The 23,277-nt window shown below is 38.3% G+C and overlaps 1 protein-coding gene across 2 annotated transcripts in view; it reads right to left on the reverse strand.

The window, feature by feature from the left end:
* Cntn5 (contactin 5) overlaps positions 1–23,277 on the reverse strand; it is a 1,105,069-nt gene that overhangs the window by 4,272 nt on the left and 1,077,520 nt on the right. For both annotated transcript variants that reach the window (XM_074066853.1, XM_074066854.1), the window contains 3 exons: positions 10,266–10,452; positions 9,702–9,814; positions 2,057–2,225 (listed from right to left, as the gene is read on the reverse strand). In XM_074066853.1, coding sequence (XP_073922954.1) covers positions 2,057–2,225; positions 9,702–9,814; positions 10,266–10,452 — 469 coding nt within the window. The remainder of the gene's footprint in view (positions 1–2,056; positions 2,226–9,701; positions 9,815–10,265; positions 10,453–23,277) is intronic.

The raw sequence follows: 23,277 nt of genomic DNA on the forward strand, positions 1-23,277 counted from the left end.
ATTTCACTTTATTGAAAGTCAGGAAATGGGTTACACTAGCCAAAATGTTATTAGCTGAAACATTAAAGTTGCCATTTTTTCACAGAAGTTATAAGTTAATTAAAATATAGATGGGAGAATCAAGGTCTTTGTAAGTACTTCCAAGCTTGGGGCTGACCTTATTCAGATAATGCTATAGATTCTGATTATGTGAGTGTTGAAAAGAACCTCCCAGAGTCAGAATGATAAAATTCCTAACTCAAAAGATTGCTAGAAGGCTTAAATAAGAAAATGTATGGAAAACACCCCTGTAACAGCAGGAGCATGGTGAGTGCTTGTGGCATGGTTGTTATCAGAAATGACATCTAGGCAACAAAAGGAGAGTTATCTTTTTCACTCCTCAGAAAATCTTCAGCCTTTCAAGGTGCTCTTGAAAATTCAGCACCCACATCTGAACAGTTTAACTGTGAATTGATTAAATGCAGAAACGTTTTCACCATTTGTGGCTCTTGAAACTGCCCTTTAAGATTTTGTGTGATCACAATGTATTTAGGACTTTTTACCTGAACATCTGAGAAAGTCAGATTTCCTACATCCAACTTTTTTTATTTCTACCTTTTCATTTTGGAATTATTTTAGAAGTACCAAAAATTGTAAGGATGGAATAAAGAATTTGCTCAAATTCATGCAATGATGATATTTTATCATTTATTTCTCCTCTCTCCTTATTTATTTCTCCTTCTCTATAACCATATATGAATATATATAGATATACATATATATATTTCCATAAACTATTTCAGATGATTTTTCAGACATGGTACATACTTTCCCCAAATGCTTCAATGTATAGTTTCTAAAATATAACACTTTCTTTTATAACCACAGTATGGCTTTTTAACAACAGAAACTTGATTCTAACATACAGATAGTTAAATTTTATCAGTTATCCCAATGTCCCAATTATTATATCATCTTGTATTTTTATTCAAGAATTTAGAATTTATTAGTTATCATGCCTCAATAATGCTACTTATTATTTCCCTCAAAGTCTGATGGTGGTCTGTACTATATTTGCCATCCATCTCATTTTGTGGTATCACAAAGATCATGACCAATACTGGCTCTATTTTCAAGTTGGTAATTATATTAAATAAGATCGGGCTTCATACAGACCTTCAACATATCACCAGAGACTTCCTGCTTAGGAATAATTAGCTAAAAGTAGTGCTTATACTTACCCATTAATTAAGTGAACACTAAAAAATTATATCCTGCTTTAATGAAAATTGACTAATACTTGTTTACAGATTTTTATGTCAACTTAAATTGTCTTCCTTTTCTGACTTGCCTTACAAGATGGTTACTTTATTCCAGGTTTCCAAATCTCCCACCTTTAATCAGGTTTCCCTTGCTGGTATGATTATCAACACTGTGGTAGATATGGGTTTGGCCTTGGAGTCTAGCATAGCTAGGTTCAAGTCCTGTTCTGCTAGCTGACGACAGTGTGTTCTTAGACACACAGAAGATTTCCTCTGCAAGAGGGGAAAACGCCACCTACCTCATATGATCGTCACTATGGTTAAATAGAACGATGTCTGGAAAGCCCTTTGACTCTGCTTTATGCACAGCAGGAGCTCAGTAGAAACAATGATTAATATTGCTAATGATAAAATGATCAGTAAAATTTATAATTTAAAAATCAGTAAGCATCAATTTTAATTTTAAAATTCCTATAATCTAACAATAGGGAATGTCAAACTATTGCAATATCAGTTTAAAAGCAATATTCCAAAACCCAAGTGTCCATATAGTGCTCAAGACCAAGGTAGGCAAGGGAAGTTCATAAATAAATACATTCTAATGGTAACATCACCTACTTTCTAGATTTGTAGAAATCCTACAATTGGAAACAAATTGCCCTGGCTTGTGATCATCGTAGGATGACTGAACAAAAGAGGAAAAAAAATCTCAAAAAGTCTGAACTATGCCATCCATCTTTCAAAAGATTTTGGTGAGGTTACGACATCTTGCATTGGTGATGGGCATCCAATGAGGCCTGGGAAGCTGAACTTACCTGAATATGAAGGTACCCTGATTTGGGAGCTAGGTGCTCCATCTCCTCCTTCACTGTATGCCAGGACTTCAATAATATAAACTCCAGCATCCGGGAGTGGCACTACTGCCTGGGGCTTCTGAGTTTCAATGACTTCACTGTTGCTGTGACCTTCTTGCCTATAAAAAACCTGTGAGTGATGACAGGTTTAATTACTCTCTCTTCAACTGAGGATTGTAAACGTTGATTGACAGCCTACTGTCCACATTCCAAGTTCAACACAAGTAGTTTACCACGTAGATTGCAAGCAAATGTAATGCATGGGTTAAACACTGCCATGGAAATATACATACGGGGTATATAAGTAAAAAAGAGTTTAATTCTGTTTGGGGTGGTGCCTGAGCTATGTATTGAAAGATATGTAGGGTTTACCAGTTTGAGAAGAATTCAGAAATGAGATCAGATTTCAGGATACATGTAGATGATAAGAAAACACAGTAGGGCCACTGTAGTGGCTCATTCTGTAATCCTTGCAAATGGGAAGGTTGAGATTGGATTGTGGAGGATTTATAATTACCCATTCAAGGGATTCAAGGTCAACTTAGGGTGGGGGACAGAGAAGTTAGTGAAACACTATCTCAAAAAACAAGCTGGGAAGCCAAGGTAGAATAATCTTGGTCTGAGGTCCCCTCAGGCAAAAAAATGACTCTCGCTTTGAAAAATAACTAAAAGCACAAAATGCTGGCGGAGTGGATTAAGTGGTAGAGTGCCTGCCTAGCAAGCACAAGCCCCTGAGTTCAAACCCCAATACCACAAAACCCCAAAATTCCCCACAGTAGTAGGGAATGGAATGGAAAGGAGACATACAGGAATAGAGAGAAGTGAGACCAGGGAAGTAGGAAGTGAGGGGCAGATCAAGAGCTGCCTTCTGTGCCTGGCTATCAAAATGGATAGTACCCTGAGGAAGATTTAGAAGCTCTTATCTTCAAGTTGAAAAGAGTCAAGAAAAATTTGATAAGTGTATTAATAATCCTCAACAATGAAGGAAATGGTTGAAAAGTTAAATTTTATTAATTTATCTTTATCTCAGTGGTGACGTAGCAGTTGGGTAGCAAAGTTCATGAGCCCATCATAGTAAAATTGAACACGCTTGCACAGAAGGCATAACTACAAATCAGAACTCAATAGTATCCTGTTTATCAGACAACCAAGGCTGAAGGTAAGTTAGGTAGCTTATAGCAGAGCATGGGGCTAGACAGAGTAGAAGTTTTATTGGAAGGTTAGTATTTTGATGATCACGTCATAGTTATTTCACTGTTTTGTGCTTTTATGTTTTACCTCCAATAATAGTGCACTATAATTTGGGGGCAAAATAGTCAAAGAGCATCAGCTACAGTATGTTATGGGCATTCATTTCCATTGCTCATGTGTGTTTTTATAATTATTGGGATTGCAATATGATTTCTTTGCACCGTGGAAATAATAATGACTTGGTGGTCATACGAATCTGGATTCAAAACAATTTCCTACAAAACAAAGTGAAACAAAATGAAACCAATTTCCTACAGTTTTCTGCCTGGAAAAAGTTGTGTAAATTACTGGCCTTTCACAGCCTGAATTCACTCTCCTGTTCAATAGGAATAATCCCCCGAATTTCATGGTTTTGTTAGGAGAAAGAAATGAGGATGTAAAACAACACATGACCTGGTGCAGGTGAGCTTAGTGAGAGGAGGGTTTTCCTCTGTCACCATCAATGCTCATTGCCTATTTCAATTGCATGATAAAAGGTAGACTTGACTGAAAAGCTAAGTAAACATTTATGTAGCTATGTATGTATATATTTTTCCTTATGGAAAATATTTTGAGCTTGAACTTATTTATATATAAGAAAATAAAGTTTAAAAAAGCAGCATTTTTTTTTATTGAAGCCTGGATGTACTTGATTTCCTTGTTTCATTTTAGTAACACCTGTTCCCTTCATCTTTCATTGGTTAAATTTATTTCAGGGTCTTTAGAGGAAAATGATTTCTCTATGAAAGAATAACATGTCCTATGATTATATCTACTGAAATCTTTTTTTTTTTGAGAAGGATGTCATAGGTTCAATGGAAGTGATAGAGCATTACCAAATATTTATTGGGTATTTCCTTGACACCAGACACTGGGCTGGAGACTTGAAATTTCATCAGAAAACAAGCCACTGTCGTTCGTGACTTCACAGCACTTAACAGGTTGATATCAGAGGCCGTTAAGCAGTGCCGTGAAGTGGGATCCGGACTGCAGTGGGGCAGTGGGCGGTGCACTCGGTGTTACAGCAGGATGCAGAGCGAGTGCTCAGATTTGGGGAACTGGAAACACATCCCGGAGGATGTTTACAGCAGTTTCTTCAGGTTTAAAAAAATGACAAGTATATCAGAATTTATGCTTCTAAGTTTGACGGGAGCTCTGTAATGAATTGGTTTGATCATCTATGTGAGATAATTAGAAATCAAATTTATGGGAATGGTAAAGTATGTAAATTGGTGAGGACTGGCAGGGGAGTGACTGTTTTAGAGGACACTGTTATTACAGTTTAATAAATTACAATCCTTACGACAAAGAAAAACTCAGCCAGCAATGCGTAGCTAATGTTGCTTGTAAAATCCAGACTTGAAGAAAAATTTATGGATCAGTTGAGATTTAGGGATAAAAGGTGGAAGCAATGAGAGGAAAAAAAAATCAGTTAATGGTTGCATAAGGAGTTTGAGATTAAATGTGGCTTTTAGCAATATGTCTGGGAGCATGAAGTTCTATGCATCAGTAAGAAGCTATACTAAGTGAAAAAGTTACACTAAATTAATGGGAGAATTTTGGCCCATTTTAAAATCCTGGTTTAGAAAAGATGGAGGAGAATAAGAAATACAAGAAGACTAAGGAGTTATCAAGACATCTCAAACATAGTTATTGACAGCAAGGAGGCCAGGATCTGGGCGTTTATAGGTTGGCAGTTGCCATGACAACTGTCTTTATGCATAAAGGTAATTGTCTAATATCAGCCCTGTTCTCAAATTCTATTTAAAAAAACCATGAACACTGGGTTGTCCAAAAGAGATGATCCTAAACAAAAAATTAATTGGTTCTGTTCTTTTCATGGCATGATCTGGAAATGGTTATTCTATATCTATGATGGTAAGAGAATATTGAGGCAAATGTGCTAAAAGTAGAATAGATTCTTGCCAGGTATTCCTACAATTGCCCTCAGAAGGGTTGATCCTGTTAAAGTGAAGACCTCTTCCTTAGAACATCTTGGGAAGAGTTGACAAGGATAAGTGCTGTCCATGATAGAGGATGAGGCATTCAAAGCTCAGGGGCACAGGGTAGGTGAGACGAAACAAACCAAAGCTAGATGAATTTGGGAAGCACAAGTACCACTGAGACCACCAGCTGTAGGGCGGCTGAGAGAACTTACAAGAATGGGATTTCCTTCTGGGCAGTCTTCAGAAGAATGTTTGAATGGTGTTTCTAGCTTGCTACCTCCCCAAAATTCCCATCAAGTTTCCTTAATGTATATACTTGACATTTTATGAGCCATTTATGTTTAATGTTTAAAAGGGAGACTTGATTGTTAAAAATATCAATAATAATCAAATGCAGACGGTATAATGAATGTCACATAGCCATTACCCAAACAAAACCAACATAGGTGTATTTTTAATCTGTGAAATACAGGAAAAAGGTTGCATCCCATATTGGGAATGAACTTAAAATGTAAGAGGAGCTGTAAAACATAAGCACTAAAAGAGAGAGGATGGCTATAGAGTTACAGACTCCCCAGAGAGAGGGATAGATGTGAGGCCAGACTCCAGAAATGTACTAGTGTGAAATACAGCATGCGTCCTAGTGTGAATGTGAATCTCAGGGGTGGTGGAAGGCCCCAACTGGTATGGAGGTTGCTAAGCAAATGGAAACCTGTCTTATTGATGTGTCAAATAATAATTAGAAACTTGTTGCCTGATTTCTACCTGCTCTTCCTAGCTCTGTAAATAGAGAGAAAGGGAGAGATAGGAGTGGGGATGTATGGTGAAAGGACTGTAAATCTAGGAAAGGATATTTTGTAGATGTGTAATAGAAACAGTAAATTTAGTGTTTCTTGATTTTGTATGGCCTGAGGGTCTTGTCCCGAATTTTCTGACTGCTTGTGTCTTTTCTGAGTGGGAAAAAGTTCTTGGTAGGTAGGGGACATTTGCACAAGTGAAATCATAGTCCCTGGGCATTCAGCATTTATTTTCCTTTTCACTTGGGGATAACTGGATGGAAAAAGAGAGGTGTGCACAAAATAGCTATATGTTTTATGATTTTGGAAAACTTTCATGCAAAGAAAAACCACTTATATTCTCAAGGTTATTAACAGTTATGGAGAAATAGTCTTCAGCCCATAATTTTAATATTGGTACTTCTTCAGCAATGCTAGTAAGAGATTTCTAACATTTCTAACAAATTAGCATGGACTGTAGATACGGACCCCCAAATCAATGGAGTTGTCAAAATTACCTTTTTCATTTAAAAACATTTATTTGGGAAAAATCAATTTAGAGCAACTTTTAGGAAGTTTTTGTTCCATTTTCTCCAGCCATTTACAAATAACATATTGATATACTATGCAACTGATTCTAACTTAGGAAATGTAAATAAATAAAATGACACAAGTCAGTTAACCCAAAGAAGTCATAAATATATTAAATGATTTACCAAACTTATCAAATGGAAAGCTAGTTTGAGTGGGAATAATTTGTATTATTTATTACTATGACAAGGGTTGTCTACAGGTGACAACTTTTTACCAACATGTTTCTGATTCTTCATGCTTCTGTTCCTTTTGGTTACTAATGGATCCTATGATATCTTGAAATTATTGCTTTTGAATCTGAATTTCTTAAATAAGAAATCCAAGATCCTTGAAGACTCTGGAAAATAGAAATTTTACTATTTTCTGAAATGTTTATCTGCATGGACTCAATGTGTTACCTATGACACAACCATATCATCTATGGCTCAATTCTACCCTTTAACCGTATTCTCAGTTACTCTTGAGGGTCCCATTAAGATTTTGTGATGGAGAAACCCTCTTTTTTTTCTCCCAACATCTTTGAATAAAATTTCCCTGACTATATCTTCCTCTGAAATAATCATAGTTATACATGTTGCTGACATCCCAGTCAAGTAAGGAAGTAAGACAGGTGCTACTATGGCTGGAATGCATCTCCAAAATTTAGATGTTGGCTGTGTGGTATTATTAAGAGTTGAGGTCTTAAGAGGTGAATTAGGACACAGGGTCTCTCTCATGAGTGGGAGTAAAAGCCTGATGTATTAAGGAAGCTTCATGCAGCCTTTGGCATTATTGCCCTTCTGCCACAAGAGGGCACAGCGTTCCACTCTGGGTCTTGAACTCAGTTTCCAGAACTGTGAGACAAACTTATTTTCTTTATATATTATACAGTCTGTTATTCTGCTATGGCAGCATAAATGGATTAAAATTCATGCTTTCTTAGGAAAATGGATTGGTTAAATGTCAAATCCTGCTGTTCTATCTTATTATGCTATCTTTGTGGTTCACTTTTTTTTGTAGCCTGTATATAATATTTTAAGTATAAAAAAGAAGGGTTTAGTGGATTATTTATGGATCGAATGTGGACCACACCCATTTTTCCTGCATATTTTTCACTTTTCAGTTATTTTCACAATCTGAGAAACTTCTAGGTGGAGGCTTTTCTGAATTCTTAAACTGGATGGGATGCTAAAGGTAGAATTCACAATCCTGCACTTTAAACCTCAGGCATGGACTCCAAGTTTCCAGCCTCAAACCGTCTTTTCCAGGGATTGTTTTTGCTTATAAAATAGTTTGCAAAGAAAAAGAGTGAAAATAGAGTGACCTTCCTCTTTGTAGTCCAATCAATTGTAGAAACTCTGCCTTGCTTTCCTTAGCAAGAAGTCCTCTACCTCAGAATTTCCAAGAATCCTAAAGCAAGCTCTGTCTTCCTGGATTAGCCCTGACTCAAATTACCTTGTGGAAAGTGGTGACTAGTGCTCTATGTACCTACTTGTGTGCTTAGAAGAGGTGGCCCCCTGTTACACTGGTGTCACTCGGGGTCTGGCAGTAGTTGGCGGGTAGAGTAAGAATGACACAGGAGGTCTTTGCCTCATGAGTACAGTGGCCAGTCTGGCTGCCCGATGTTTGTGTGCACCTCCCTCCAGATGGTGCAGCTCTCTAACCACCACATGGAGACCTTGCCTAGGCTTCAGTGGTTCTCCAAGTCATGCTCAGAAGAGGGGCCCCAAGCTCGTGTTCTCTGAATTCTCTTTCTGATTTATATTCTCAGCTCCCGTTTCTCATTGCTGCCCTGTGCTGCCCATGTCGGGAGGAGATTTTATCCAGTAGCCTGGAACCTTATGGCCACTCACAAGTGACCATCCAGTTACAAAGTATTCCTCTGTTCTCACTTGAGAGATGCCTCAAATGCTGTGTGTCTTCTAACTGGTCATGTGCTTTCACCTGTTCGTTCTTTCATTGGACTTTTCCTCTCCAGCTTGGGAGACCACTTGCCACAGTTCTAACCATACTAGATTGGTTCTTGAATGATCTGTCAACATTCTGGCAATATTGCTATCTCTAATCCTTAAATAGTACATCTGCTTTAGACAAGTTGGAAGGATATGGTTTTTTGGGGAAGGATATAGGAAGAAGCTGAAGAGAAGAATCCAGAAGATAACTTACCTAACCTCCTGCAAAAAATCTCATTCAATATCCCTGAGGATTAAGGACAGATTTGAGGATGTGTGTGGGTTTTGAGTGTAAGGGCATATATCTTCATACTAATTATAGTAAGAAATGTTACAGGTTTTGTCTTATATTAATGGGAGCTTCTACCATGAAATATATATTCCATTTATAACTGCTTCAGTTTTTAGCATCTAAATTTTAGCACTTTATACACAAAATACTGTTACCATCTCTGATAGAAGAAAACCCACCTATAATGATGATTTTTAGTCTAAATATTGTCATTAAGGCATTTTCAAATCTACTTAAATGTTCAACTAATAATTTTGTAGGGAGTTGAAGGCAGTAAATAGAAGCTGGCATTACGGAAGGAGAATTTGGAATTAAGCCAATTCAATACAGCGATGGCTTATTTTAAGGAGACAACATTTTTCAAAGACAAGCTGTGTAATTATTTCCCGTGCTTATGCTAGCATATGGCCAGATGATGGTGGGATGATGTGTGTGCTGTGGCACTTGCAGTCCCTCTCTGTGGACACTTTCCTATCTGGTGTGCTGACCCTAGTATTGTTTTGTCTTCTGTTTCTTTGTTAATAGAATATCATTCTGCTCAATGTAAGCAATCCAGCCTTTGCCATGTGCCAGCTAAGTTGGTTGCAAGGAGGATGTGTCAGGGATTGTGCATCATAGACCTGTGTCCATAGTGGATTCAGATTTTTGCTGCTTTTCATACTCCATTCCTTCCTGTACAACTGAGTTTGACTTCCTACAGGCTCATTCTAAGACGCAGGTTGAAAATAATTTAGAGAGCACAGAAGGCTTGTTAGTGAGTCTTTCGTTAATGATGCATCCTCATCCTAGCAATTTTTGAGATGAGTAAATGCATGCTGAGAACGAAGATGTACTAACCTTGTAACCCATGACTTCAGACTCATTGGCTAATGGTTTCACAGGCTCCCAGCCCAGCGATACCTGCGAGCCTTGCTGCTCCCACCTGAGGTTGCTAGGTGCTTGACTGGGGGCTACAAGATAAAAAGTGAAAGTGGGAGTGAAAAAGTGAGTAGGATTCTTAAGTACATTTCTTCATTTAAATCCTTTTGAGTATTTCAGTCTTTTCACGTGGTTAGTAGTTGGCTGGCACTACAGGCTTCCTTCCAGCTGGAGTCCGATAAGGAGGGTTTTGCTCCAGGAGTGTCATTTTAATAGCTACTCTACTGAGCTTTTGAACTTGAATCTTTTTATCTCCCTTCTGTGTCAAAATCACTTAGTCTTGTTTCACAGGAAGATAACCTTTATCCACTGGGAATGCAAAATTTCCTGAGCTGGTTTTGGAATTCAGCTTTAAGCATCAAAGCAAGACGAGAAGTTAAAACTCCCTTTTGCCTGCTTATTACGTACCTCACGTGGCTTTCACAAAGGTGAAGAGAGATTTCTCTTTTTGTCTGAAACAAACAAAAAGCCCAGGCCACTTACGGGATTTCTTGGTGGTCGCACTCGCTTCACTGCTGGGTGGCCCATAACCAGCTCCATTGTAAGCCCTCACTGTGAAGTGGTACAAAGTATTGCCCTCTAATCCTGTCAGGATGACGAAGGACTCATTGCCCCGGGTCTTGACTGTTTCTGCTGTGTCTTCTTGTTCCATGTCTTTCCAGTAGCCAACCTGTCAACAGATTATCACATGACAAATTAATTTCAAAGTTTCTCCTGCGATGTCACTGCCTAAACTTCTTCTTGTATGGATGTTGGTGGAGGCCACCCCTAGAAGGAAATTGCCCATTTGACCCAGTTAACAGGTCTTACTGCTGAGGCACAAATGCAGTCAATGTAGCACTACAGGAGAACCCGGCAAAGCAACAGGAAGTGTGACCTTGTAGCCAGATGGCTGGAAAGAGCCAACAATGTGTCCTGAGAATCAATCAAAGACACTGCAGCTCTTTTGGGCTCATAGGTCAGCAGAGCCCTTTATCATTTATTCGAAACCATGAAACTAAATTTTCTGAGAGAGAGGCATGAATGATAGTTCCTTGTGGCCTTCACCTGAAGGTGAAACACCTAAGCCACGTCAGTTGAATGGAGAGGAGATAACCAAGCAGCCATGGCACCCTGAAGTGGTTAAAATTACAGAAGTAGTATTATTAGGATACATGAGGGAAGCAAAAAGAAACAGCTTTATTTACTTATTTATTTATTGGGATACAGGGTCTCTCTCTGTAGCCCAAGTTGACCTGGTATTTGCTATTTTGCCCAGGCTGGTCTCAAACTCGTGATCCTCCTGCCTCAGTCTCTTGACTACTGGGATTATAGGCATGTGCCATCATGCTCCATAAGAAACAGCTTTTTATGAAGCTTAGTTTGCATTGGGGTCATCTTTCCTGGTTAGGAGCTCATGGTGGCTGGTGTCATAACAAACTTGATTCCTTTGTGAGACTCAGTGTCTTTGTGAAGCTAAGGTTTAGCTCTGCTCACTGCTCACACACTAGAACTTAACCTTTCATTTTTGATTCATGAAAGAGTAGACTTCCTTCCTGACACCTTCATTACTGTGATGAATGTAGTGGATCAATGCACCCATTTCATCCTCCTTCAGGTGCTTCATTTACTGTGGGGTCTAGAGGGCCAAACACATTTTTAGTTTCTCTTTCAGCCCAGGTTGCTGGTGTACAATGTGGGCAGTGAAGAACTTGCTGGGAGCTTGGAGATATTCAGAAGTATTGCTACTTTTGGTTATGACACAGGAAGTCATTGTAGAATCTGCTCTCAAGAATGAATGTGTGCGTTACCATGACATAGTAGGGCTGTGACCATCCTACCTTTGGCCAGAGGCAAAGGGAACAAGGAATGGGAAGAGGAGGATGGAAGTTACAAACTGCAGTTGCACTTCATGAAAATAGGACTCTGATCATTAGAGTCCTAGTGACTCTTTTATTACTTCAAATGTATTTATACATTTATACATATGAAATGACTTTAGCCTCTTCCCTTCTGATATTTAATATAAAGTGTATAATCGGCAGGTTGCTTTCTCACGCAGCTCCTTAGAGGAGGAGCAAACTTGGATTCCGAGATGGACAGACTGATTGAAAGGACTTTCTTTGGTTTTCCCCTTTTGGAGAAAGGGTGATTACATTTTTTAAAAGACTTTATTAATATATAATAGCTGTACAGGGGAATACATTGTGATATTTACATATATGTTCAAAATATATCTTAGTTGGATTTCCCCACTCCAACATTGTCACTCTCCCCCTCTACTTCTTAGAACAATTTCAACAGGTTTCGTTCTTCTATTTTTCCATATGAATACAAAACATATCCACCATATACACCCTCATTCCCCCTTTCCTTACGCCCTCCCCCTCCCACTGGTACCACCCTAGAAAAATTTCTTTTTTAAAATTAAGTGTATATTGATAGTCCAAGGGGGTTTTGCCTTGGTACTTCAGGTCTGCATATATTTTAATGTCTAATGGACACATCTACGTTACATTAGTATGTAACATTGCTTTTACTACTTGATTCTTTTGGGGAACTGTAGAATGGAATGTGTAGATGTTGAGTAACCAAAGGCATGGAGCACATTAGTTTCCAACATGGCTTCACTCTCATTTCAGCCTTTTCACCCCGAGGAAGATGGAAAGCTAAGCACCATAAGTGTTAGGCTTTCTTGCATGGAGGAAACTGGACGTGCTTTAGGTTCAGCCAGGCACAGGCAGGTGCAAGAGATGTGAGATGAGTCACCCTTTGCCACTGCTGCTTTCCTGCTAGCAAGCACAGTAGTGGAGGTATTGCTCCTTCTGTCCCCTGCAGCAGCACTAATGCCTGTCTCATCGCCTAGCCACTGGATCTAAGGAAGTCAAGAAGCAGGGCACAGGGCAGTCTTCTTGCTGGTGCAAATCATAACAGGAATGGTGGGATTCTGGAACTGGCAACAATTGTAGAGTCCTCACCATGAGGACAGCTTCCTCAATGTCACACCAGACCGGTCATGGTGGCTTCCTCACCATGACAACATCATGGGTTCCTGCAGCCTGTGGTGGTCTGCCTTTAGAAGACTTGAGTCTCATCTTTTATGGCTTGATCCCATAGATTGACCTTGAGGGCTATTCTTGAAACATCACCCTGCACTCTGTTAATCCAACTCTCTCAATTATTTTGTAAACCATTTAGCACCTGTCATAAAACACTTCTTGCTTAGGGTAATTTACTTTCTCATAACTGAGCTCTGCACAATAGCTCTGTGTAGATCTCTAATGTATATATGAAAGAGACTAATAAAATGGTTAAATCCTACTTTTCAGCCCTGTCTCCCCACTGAATTGAAAAAGCATATAACAGAGTGACTGAACTTCAGAAAATTGCTTTTTTAAAGCTGGCAGCCTCTAACACAGTATTTTATATGCTGCTGGCCCCATTATTCCCAATTCCAAGAACTGGCTTATCTTGCTGGGTCTCTGAGCATATTTTTAATGGGAAAGAAACTAAGTTATTTTGAAGCTACGAAATTGGCTGAGAAGTTGTCAGAGGAACAAATGCATACTTTCCTTTCCAGTGATATATCTGACTTCCTGGTCTCGTCAATATTCCTTAACCAGTTACATTATGTTAAGAATAATTAAATACATTTCGAGGGAGCTCAGTTTGATTAAATAGACAAGTTATAGATTTTGGTGCAGATATAGATTTTTAACACAAATTCTGTATTTCTAAATATTGAATATTTAATGTTTTGATTAGTTACCACAAGACTGTACATTCCCAGTAAAATATTAACTGTTTGTTAAGTAACTAATTGTGAGAAAAAATTCTGTTTATACCACTTAAAACCTGGAGGTTTAGATTCCTCACTGAGAAATCTAAAAACTCATTAAACATGTGTACATATGTGTGTAAATACAAAAAATGAGACCTGTTGAGACTATTCTAGGAATGGGGGTGGGGGGATGGGAAGCAGTGGAAGGGGTGAATTCAAGTACGATATATTTGATACATTGTAAGAACTTTTGTAAATGTCACAATGTATGTCTGCCCAACAAAACAATTTAAAAAACACAGAAATACTCTATCAGTTCTTAGAATCTAGACGCTTTATAGGTAATGGCTCTCAACATAATAAATTTACCACTTTTGAAAAAAAATTATTGGCAGTACTGAGGTTTGAACTCAGGACCTGCACTTGCTAGGCAGACATTCTGTCATTTGAGCCACAACTCTAGTCCTTTTTTCTTTAGTTATTTTTCAAATCGGGTCTCACATATATGCTCTAGCCAGTCTGGACCACCATCCTATGTATGCCACCTGCGTAGCTAGGATGACCGGCACACACCACCTTGTCCAGGTTTTATTGGTTGAGATGCAGTCTTGAGAATTTTTGCACGGGCTCATCTTGGACCATGATCTTCTTGATCTCTGCCTCCCAAGTAGCTAGGATTATAAACTTGAGCCACTAAGCTGGGCTTCATTTTTTTCTAGCATATATATTTAAAAAAATTTAAAAGAGCGGCAAATTCATGGTGAAATCACAATTATTTACTTCTTGATGTGAGAGAGAATTAAAATGGAGTTAAGTATAGTTTCTTTGTAACATCAGTTTCTGTTTAAGAATCATGAAAGTATTTACAAATCACACCTTTTAAACTGGAAACGTTCTTCATTCTGTTTCTTAGACATTTCATAAACCCACAAACTTGGAATTTTATGTGAAATCATACGTAATGAAGTTAAAAACATTAAAAAGATATTCACATTTAAAATTAGAAGCACATACAAACTACTATGTTTTATTTCTGTCATATAATTGTTTTCTTTTTTGGATATACATATATATATATATTTTATCAACATTATAATTGCACACAGATGTTTTTGCATTTTAACAACATTCTTTCATGTAACATCTTATTTAACTACTATCCTATTATGGGACGTCTGGAGAGCTTTCAGCTTTTGCTCTTCATGGATATATCATGTACCCCCTTTCCTATTTATTAGATTAATTCCCAAGAATAGACCTCAGAAAGGAGATTATGGGTTCTAAAGTTTAGAAAAATTTTTGGTACAAAAATGCCACACCGGTTTTCACAAACAGTTTGTGCTAATTTTTGTTTCCAAAAATGTATAAATCTAGGAAATTCACCATATTGTTGTGAGTTCTGGGCAGATCAGGGGTTTGAAACAGGCTTATATATTGGAGTTTCACTTTTGGTATGTGTAGGCTGCATATGATGGGAAAATTTCTTAACCCGTGAATTTCTGTATCTTGTTTATAAAACAGGCAAAATAGGACTTACCTTGGTTTTATGAATTATTTTTAGACAAGTTCCTATTGTTCCACTATTTGAACTATTCTGTTTTCCTATTCTGATTTTTGTTACCTATAAGCATTTGTTTTTTAGCCTTCACATTATTTTGATTTTTGTCGCCTAAAAATGAGTTTTCTTTAAGTTGAAATAATACATAATTTTATTAGTGTTAATCAGGAGGTACAAATCGTGAATCATCCAATACTTTAAGCTGGATGGATCTGAACCTCAGTCACAGGACAGCTCTTCTGGGGAGAACTTCTTCCGTCCCAGTTGATTCTCCAGGATGACAACTGCTCGAGCTGTGCAGATGGTGTAGTTAATCTGTGATGTGGGGTTCCGTGGTGTCCATGGCACACATAATCCAGTTGCCGTGCACGAACCCGCGGACTCTAAAATCATGAGCTGATGACCAAGGATGAGTTGTAAACTGGCCCCTTTCCCGGTCTTCACTCAGATACATAAAATCATTAAGGAATTCCTCCTAAAATGTTTCATCCCATTTCCCCACGTTTTAAAAAAGACTTTAATTTTTAGAGCATTTTCAGGCTCCAGAAGATAGAGAGGCAGGTGCAGAGACCACCATGCTTCCCCACCTCCACAGGCCTCCTTCCCACCCCCACCAGAGCAGTAAATTTGCTACAATGGGCGAACCTACACTCAGATGTCATTTTATCCAATTTTTATTACTTGTTAGATCTTGACTTTTTGGGGGGGAGGACTAGGGTTGGAACTCAGGGCTTTGTGTACTTCTTAGGTTTTAAAAAATACAACCCTTTTCTTAGCTCGTATAGTCAGTCAGTCATTCTCTGTCTTTAATTGAACTCAAAAACCCTCATTCAATATTGTATTCCTTTTTAGTAGGTATTGCTGTACTACTTACTATGTAGAAGAAAAATCTCTTTTAATTTTTACACCCTTGAAAGTAACTTTGTTTATTTTAGGAAACTTAACAGAGTTTTTCTTTTCCTTGTTTTTCTTCCCTTACCCGCCCCCACCCCAGCCCAGTACTGAGGTTTGACCTCCCATCCTCAGAACTGCTAGGCAGGTGTTCCCCCATTTGAGCCACTCCCTCTCCCTACTTACAGTACCTTAAAAAATCAAAACATGTTGAAATGCAAAAATTTTATTAGGCCTTGAATTATTAAACTTATTAATTTGATGATCATTTGAAATATTTTTGAGTATGTATCACTTGAGTGTGCATTCACCTATAAGCAACTTATTCCTAGTTGTGAGTCACAGTAGACATGAAAGTTAAAGCACTAGATAATGGACACAAAACAGACAAGCAAACGTGTAACTGTGGTTTTGAATAAGCACGGCATGGAAAGGTGCACCCTGAGAAGTCTACCATGGGGAGAAGACTTGAGTGTGGAATGGCTGCCAGGGAAGTCTTGTAGAGCAGAGTTGAGTTGAAGACTGAGGGATGAGCCAAGCAGGCGATGATAGAGGGAAGGCAGAGGTGAAGTGTGTGCAGTGTGGAGAGGGAAGCTTCGGACATATGAAGGCCCAAGAAAAGTCCAGTTAGAGCTGTGGGGGAAGGGAGAGTGTGGCACAACTTAGTGGAGACACAGGTGGCAGGCTGAGTCAGTAGCAGTAGTAGTTGCCCGTGTTCAGGGGCTAGGGAGTAATACAAAATATGTCCTGGCAGCAAGTCTTATGCATCAAAAACTCTTAGCAGGAGTATAGGTGGGAGGGTGTGTGAGACATGGTCAGATTTGTGTTGAGAAAAGAAACAGCAATCATAATTTTGTTTGTTATAAACATAAATCAGATCACTCTTGTGCTATTAGGATGGGGTTCCTATAGCATGTAGGATAAATTCCAAACTCCTCACCATGGCTTACAGGGCTGTGCCTGCTGGGGTCTCTGCATAGGTCCACAGCCTCACCTTCCATCTCACCTTGTTGTGTTTGCACCAACTTATTGGAGAGCAGACCTCACACTTTCAATCCAGTGCTTGGTGTAGAGCTTTGAGCTTTCAGGACCTGCTGCTTGAAGGTTCCTTTCACGGCTTCTCCTCCTTTTCCTCCAGATCCCAGCTTAACTGAGAAGCCTCCATGGCCATTTCTCTAAAGAAACCACCCCTTCCTAAGCAACTCTCTCATATCATGCTGAGTTAATTATAATTATTATTATTTATAATTATCACTATAAGAAATTGTCCTCGTTTACCTGTTTGATCCTTTGTTTTAGGATGGAATAGAAAGCCAGTATTTTTTTCTTAGTGAGTAATTGCTTGTAACTTGAACAACAGAGAGGGAAGGCCAAGCGGGCACAGGTAGAGTGGTCAGGAGCCATTGCTGGAGTCTAGGTCAGAGATGAGGGTAGTGTGCAGTGCTTCTGGTGGTGGACATAGGGAGGTGTGTGCAGTCAAGAATACAAGAACGTGAAAGCAAGATTCTGGTTGAAGGGGTAGTTATGGAGATGACAAACGGAGTTCTTAAGATTTTTAATTTCTTGACACGCCATAGGATTTGTTTATCTTTTTAAGACAGGGATTTTTGGGGGGAGGATGGGTTGTTTTGTTTGGGGATTTTTGTCCACGTATTGTTTTTTCATTGTTATTTCAAATGTTCTATCTTCTTGGTAGACACCTGTTTATGGACCAGAGTTTTTCTTGTCCTTTGTGTCTACCATCTTCTCTCTCACCTTAGCACTTAAGTTTCTTACTTATTTGCTCTGCGTTCTGGGATTACTTCTCAGGTTTGTTCTCTGAAGCACCAGTTTAAATATTCAGCAGTCTCAAGTTTGCATCTATTGCTTCCAATGAATATTTTATTTTAGTGACTTTGGTTTCGATTTTATTACATTCTCTTCATATGCTGAACTATTCTTTAAATATGAAGACCATTCGTGTTTGTCCCACAGAGTTTAGGACCATATGTTTAAAGTTTTTCTTCTGATCTATAAAAAAAATCTTTTATAGGAGAAAGAAGTCATACTCTTTCCATTTCTTTCCTTCTTTGAAAGATTTTTCTACTGTCTAGATCACCCTTGTATCTTACCCACCTGATTTGCAGGTGAAAAGGTAAAAAGCAAGGAACTGAAGGCTTATTTGAAAGGGGAAACCAGCATCCCTGGGCAGTACCAGACCTGGACTGTGCTGTGCAGGTTGATGCAGGTGATTGGTTGTCAGCGTAAGCCTCCAGACTCTACAAAGAAATCTACTCAGGCCTGAGCTGAGAGACATCTGTGGTGTGCAGTTTGTTTCACTGAAGCAAAGATAAAGGAGAAGGAGGCCAGAGGCTATTTCATTGCTTGCTTGAACCTAGAAAATGGGAATTTGAGGCTGGGTCATTGCACAAAGATGAAAGAAAAGAAAACATAGAAAGCACTATAATGATTTTGTTTCAGATCACTCACTGTGATTGCAGTGAGGATTGTCTCTTTCCTCATGGCTTCATGGATGCTTGAAGGGGAATTAAGGAAAGCTGGGTTTACATGTTTCCATTCAGTTCACTGTCATTCCTAAATACAAAAGTCACAATTAATGTAAACTGAAGATAGAAGGCAGACCTTCCACTGCTCGCCAGCCTTCTCTTCCTATCTTCACCTTCAGATGCTCTCTAAATGCTCTGAATGTTTTCCTGTGAATGCTTCCATTGACTTTCACACCCTTCCTGCCTTATGCAACATTGATTCCCAGCATATTCTTCTCCCAGGATTTCAAAATCCTGTACATGGGGAATGCATTTCCCATGGAAGTTGCATTTGTTTTGCTTGGCAGGGTCCCTGCTAGCCCCAGTTCAGTCCATCTCCCTCTGCTAATCTCTGGAGTGTAGCCTAGGGTGTAGTTATTAAGTTGGCTCTTCCCAGTCCATACTCTGAGCTGTGCTGGCAGTCAGCGTGGTGATTAGATTGTATGCATATAAGTTGTTTTGTGCCCAGAGGTAATTTTATCACAAAGGACACAATGTAGTGATCAAATCAAATAAATAAACAATGCTTAGTTAAACTTTTGAATATGTATGAGGCAGATCAATAGTGATTAGAGGATATGAGGCAAGTTTAAAATGCAATAGAACATAATAATTGATATCACTTATTAAATAAATTTGTATTTACTTTTCTGAGATGTTATTTCTAGTATCTAAAAACATACTAAAGAAAATTGGCTGTAAAAGATCATAGAATTTGTTCTTAAAACGTATAGTTCAGTATAGGTTTTCTGTACATTAGTTTCCTTCTTAAATGACCTAAAAAGGAATACATTTAATACAGAAAATTCTGGGAGCATTTTATTACAACTAATGTGTTTGAGTATGTTTTGTGGTATGACCTGTAAACATAATAGTCTAATAAATGCTTAATTAAGTGAAAGAATAAAAGTTTTAAACTAAAAGTTAATAGTTTAGGTAGAAAAATATTGACCTTGAAAAAAATGAAGTACTTAGTCATATTATGTGCTGTTTACATATAGCTGGGGGTGGAGCATCTGGAGATTCATACTTGGTGTATTTACTAGAAAAGAGTAAGAATGAAAATCAGTGCTCTATCCATCTTTAGATGTTTGAAAAAGAACAGTACATTTTAAACCCAAAGGGAGAAAGAATGGTAGGTTAATGATAGGAGCAGTACTTAATTCATTGGGAAACCAAAGAAAATTTTAAAAACCAAAGTTAATTTTTTGTAAAGACTCAAAATTTTGTAAATTATTTTGATCAAGAGTGATTGAAGGAGGTAAAAGGAAGGGAGAAGAGGTGGTGTGGGGGGCAAGAAGGCATATACAAAGAAAATAGTAACACAAATCGGAGGGCTGTTAAAGAGATATTGGTAGAAACCTGGAGGAGTAGAGTAGTCATACAAACTCTGCCCCAGATGAGAATTAAAAAATCTTGGCAAACATCTGAAAGCTGGGTAGAGTTTGCCCTTGAAAAGCTGAAAATGCAGCAGGTATGAATTGTGTGTGTGTGGCTGTTTCGTTTGGGGATTCTTCCAATCCCTTTGGCTAAGGTGGAGAAAGACTGGAGGGCAGCCTTGCCAGTTGGAGTGGTAAAGGAGGCTTAGTGCAGAAAAACCCAACTCTGAGTTTGAACCTTGTTTAAATCCTTGGCTGAATAATGAATTATGACTGCCAAGGGGGAAATACTGGGGGACCTGGTAAGTGATGTGGGCAGAGGCCAAGAGGAACCTTAAAGACAGAATTGTATTAGCTGTGCTTTCTGAGTTTGCTGCTTTTAAAAAAGTGAATGTACTCTGTAGTCTACATGTCCTCAGGAAGCAGAAAGATGGCAATTTTAAAAGTTTAGATAGTAGAGATTACTTTTTCTGAATTATGTTTGGTGACATCATGTAACTTCTGAGATTTGCTTCCAAATTACTAGGAGGATTAAAGAGATTATTTACTAATTCATAATTGTTGAATGTTGAGTACATAGAAATCCATTACACAGTGTGTGTATTCCACATATTTTTAAATATTTTGTAATACAAAGGAAATGAAAAAGTTAACAAAAACAAGGATGGTATTTATAATGCCATGAAAAATAAAGACAAACCTAAGAACAGATCTGCAAAATCTATATTGACAAAGATCAAAGACTTAAATGAAGCATTATACCATGATCACGAATTACGAATTTAAGCTTGTAAAATAGATAATTTGTCTGAAATTGCACTACATAGCTAGTACTTTTCATAATAGACCCAGCTGGAATGGCCTTCGTATACACAAACCACAACGGATGAGCACCCTGTGGAATACTCATGCAATATGGTTTGGGAGACACCAGGAACTCTAGGCACACGGAATGATATGGATGAATCTTAACTTTATACTGTAGAGAGAATATTATAACATAAAACAGAAAACACCACATCGGTTCATTCCGAACATAGCAAAAGCAATTAGTGTGGTTAGAATTCAGGCTGGTGTTTTATTAAGAGGCGACTGTAGGAGATGAGGTGCCTCAGTTTTGGAAATGTTCTGTGTCATGTGACCTGGATTGTGGCTGCACAGTGCATTTACTCTTTAGTAAATACATTAACCACTCATTTATGAATTGTGCACTTTTTTATCTGTAGATTTTTTTTAAAAAGCCTTGCCTTTCAGGAAATAGTCTCAACCATTTAGTACTAGGTCATTAGTCTGTTAATAATTGGCGTTCTTAGAATGCTATCTCTGTCTTTTGTGAAGCTTCTGTTTTCTTCTGTGCTCAGTGCTTTCTAAAGTATCTCCATTTGCTGGTGCACTGACTGGCCTGCCTCCGTGTCCATTCAACACTCGCTGAACTGGTACTTCTGTGTCACAAGTGCATTGCAGGTGCTTAAAATACAAAGCTAGCCTTCAATAGGAAAGTTCTGTTGCAATTTAGTAATTCTCAAATGAGTTCTTCTAAGGAAATATCAACAAAAACAAGCATTTGTACAATAAAATTAAGGGATTGATGTTGATATTTGTGGTCTCACTTTTTGTCTGGAAGCTTTGTGTACATACTGTGCGTGGTGAGATAGAGGGTGAGACTGCAGATGGACACTTCACTACCTCCTGCTCTGAGGGCTGTGATGAGGGACAAGAAAAGGCCTGGTGAGAGGTGGTGAAGTTAACTCGCATCTGCACTGAAGACTGAGTGAAAAAAATGGGGAATACTGCTGAAGGACATCACCAGTACTTTTTTGGTTCTTTGTGTGGTAAAACCATCTATTTAGCCAAATGGTCTACTATTCCTGAAAATAAAATGATTTATATATAAAATTTCAGTAGAAAAATAATTTTAAAGTGATTTGGGTTAAAGAATTTCCTCCATGAAGCCTGGCATCTAGATTAAAATGAAACAAGCAGAAAACTGAGTGATTAATTGCAGTCTGAAAGAACTCTACAGAGTCGCCTTTCAATAGAACCAGGAAGGAACAAGTCAAGCAACTGAAATATTATTTAATTTTTTGATCTACTGGTATAAAAAAAAAGTTTTAGTTAACCTCACAGTCTATGAAGGTGACCCAGAAAGAAAGTGTAACGATAAAAATATGAAAGCCGATGTCAGTCCAGAGAGTTTCCAAAGAGAAATATCAGAAATGGCACCTTGTTTTCGCTTTGCGGCTTTGTTTTTTGTATTATTTTTGTGTATTCATAATGAAAAGCAGAGAGACTCCATAAACAGCTGCTACCCACACACATATGGGAAAGCAGTCTTTGCTTTAGCCTTTTGGAAACTGGTTTTATTGCAGTTTTTTCCCCTTTAACTTTTATCTGAAATTCCCATTTTCACCCACATATAGATCCTCCCTCCCCTGACACACAAATTAGATGCAATCTGTTAGCATGAGTTATTGTCAGACAGCAATGAGGTCCATTTGTTTCTGTCTCCTGCTCTGATGCTTAGAGTCAGATCATAAAATAAAGAACGGGAGCAATCGTGTCCCGTCCCCCCTTAAGAAATCTCCACCACAACTTATTTTATAAAACAAAACACAATTCGTGTCTTTTCAGTGCAATCAATAAGCGGAAATGGCTTTAGTGACATGTCTAAAATGAACTCCTAAGTTACACATCCTCTGGGAGTCTGAAAATGAACACATGCAAGTCCAGCACATGGCCCTAGAAAAGGAGCTGCTAGGGTGCCTTTTAGTGACCAGGGGAAACGGAATGAATTGTTTTGTCTTTAAGCAGGGGGTGGGGGGGTGGGGTGGCATGGGAGGTATGACAGAGAGGTGGCACAAACAATGTATACACATGCAAATAAATGTAAAAACTATAAAATAAAAGGAGAAAAAAAAATAACCTCTAAAAAGTTCAGAATTAAAACTCTTGCCCCAAATACTTGCTTGTCCCTCTGCTACAAAAAAATGCATTGATACTTGTTGTTAAACTGTTGTTAAACTATTAAAAATAAGTTACTAATTCTTCCAAAAAGAGTAGAAGAAAAGCAGACACCATAGACTTGGAAACCATCGGGCGGGGGGGGGGGGTCTTTGTTCAATAGGCAGAATACACAATATAATATTTAAGAAAACTTTGTTATTTGACTCAGTAAGTGCAAATTTTTTATTCAGTATTATTTTATTTAGGAAAATGGAAGACATTTTAGGGACAGAAGTATGTGCTCATGCAAAGAGAAATGTCAGCCCATATAGGGCACGGGGCATGGATTTAGTCTCACTAATGTTTCTTAGGATTGGGGTGCTAAGGAATCCTAGGACTGTTATGAACACAGGAATTGTATTGTTCCAATGTCATTCTT

Source organism: Castor canadensis, chromosome 2 (assembly GCF_047511655.1).
Source record: "Castor canadensis chromosome 2, mCasCan1.hap1v2, whole genome shotgun sequence".
Taxonomy (NCBI): domain Eukaryota; kingdom Metazoa; phylum Chordata; class Mammalia; order Rodentia; family Castoridae; genus Castor; species Castor canadensis.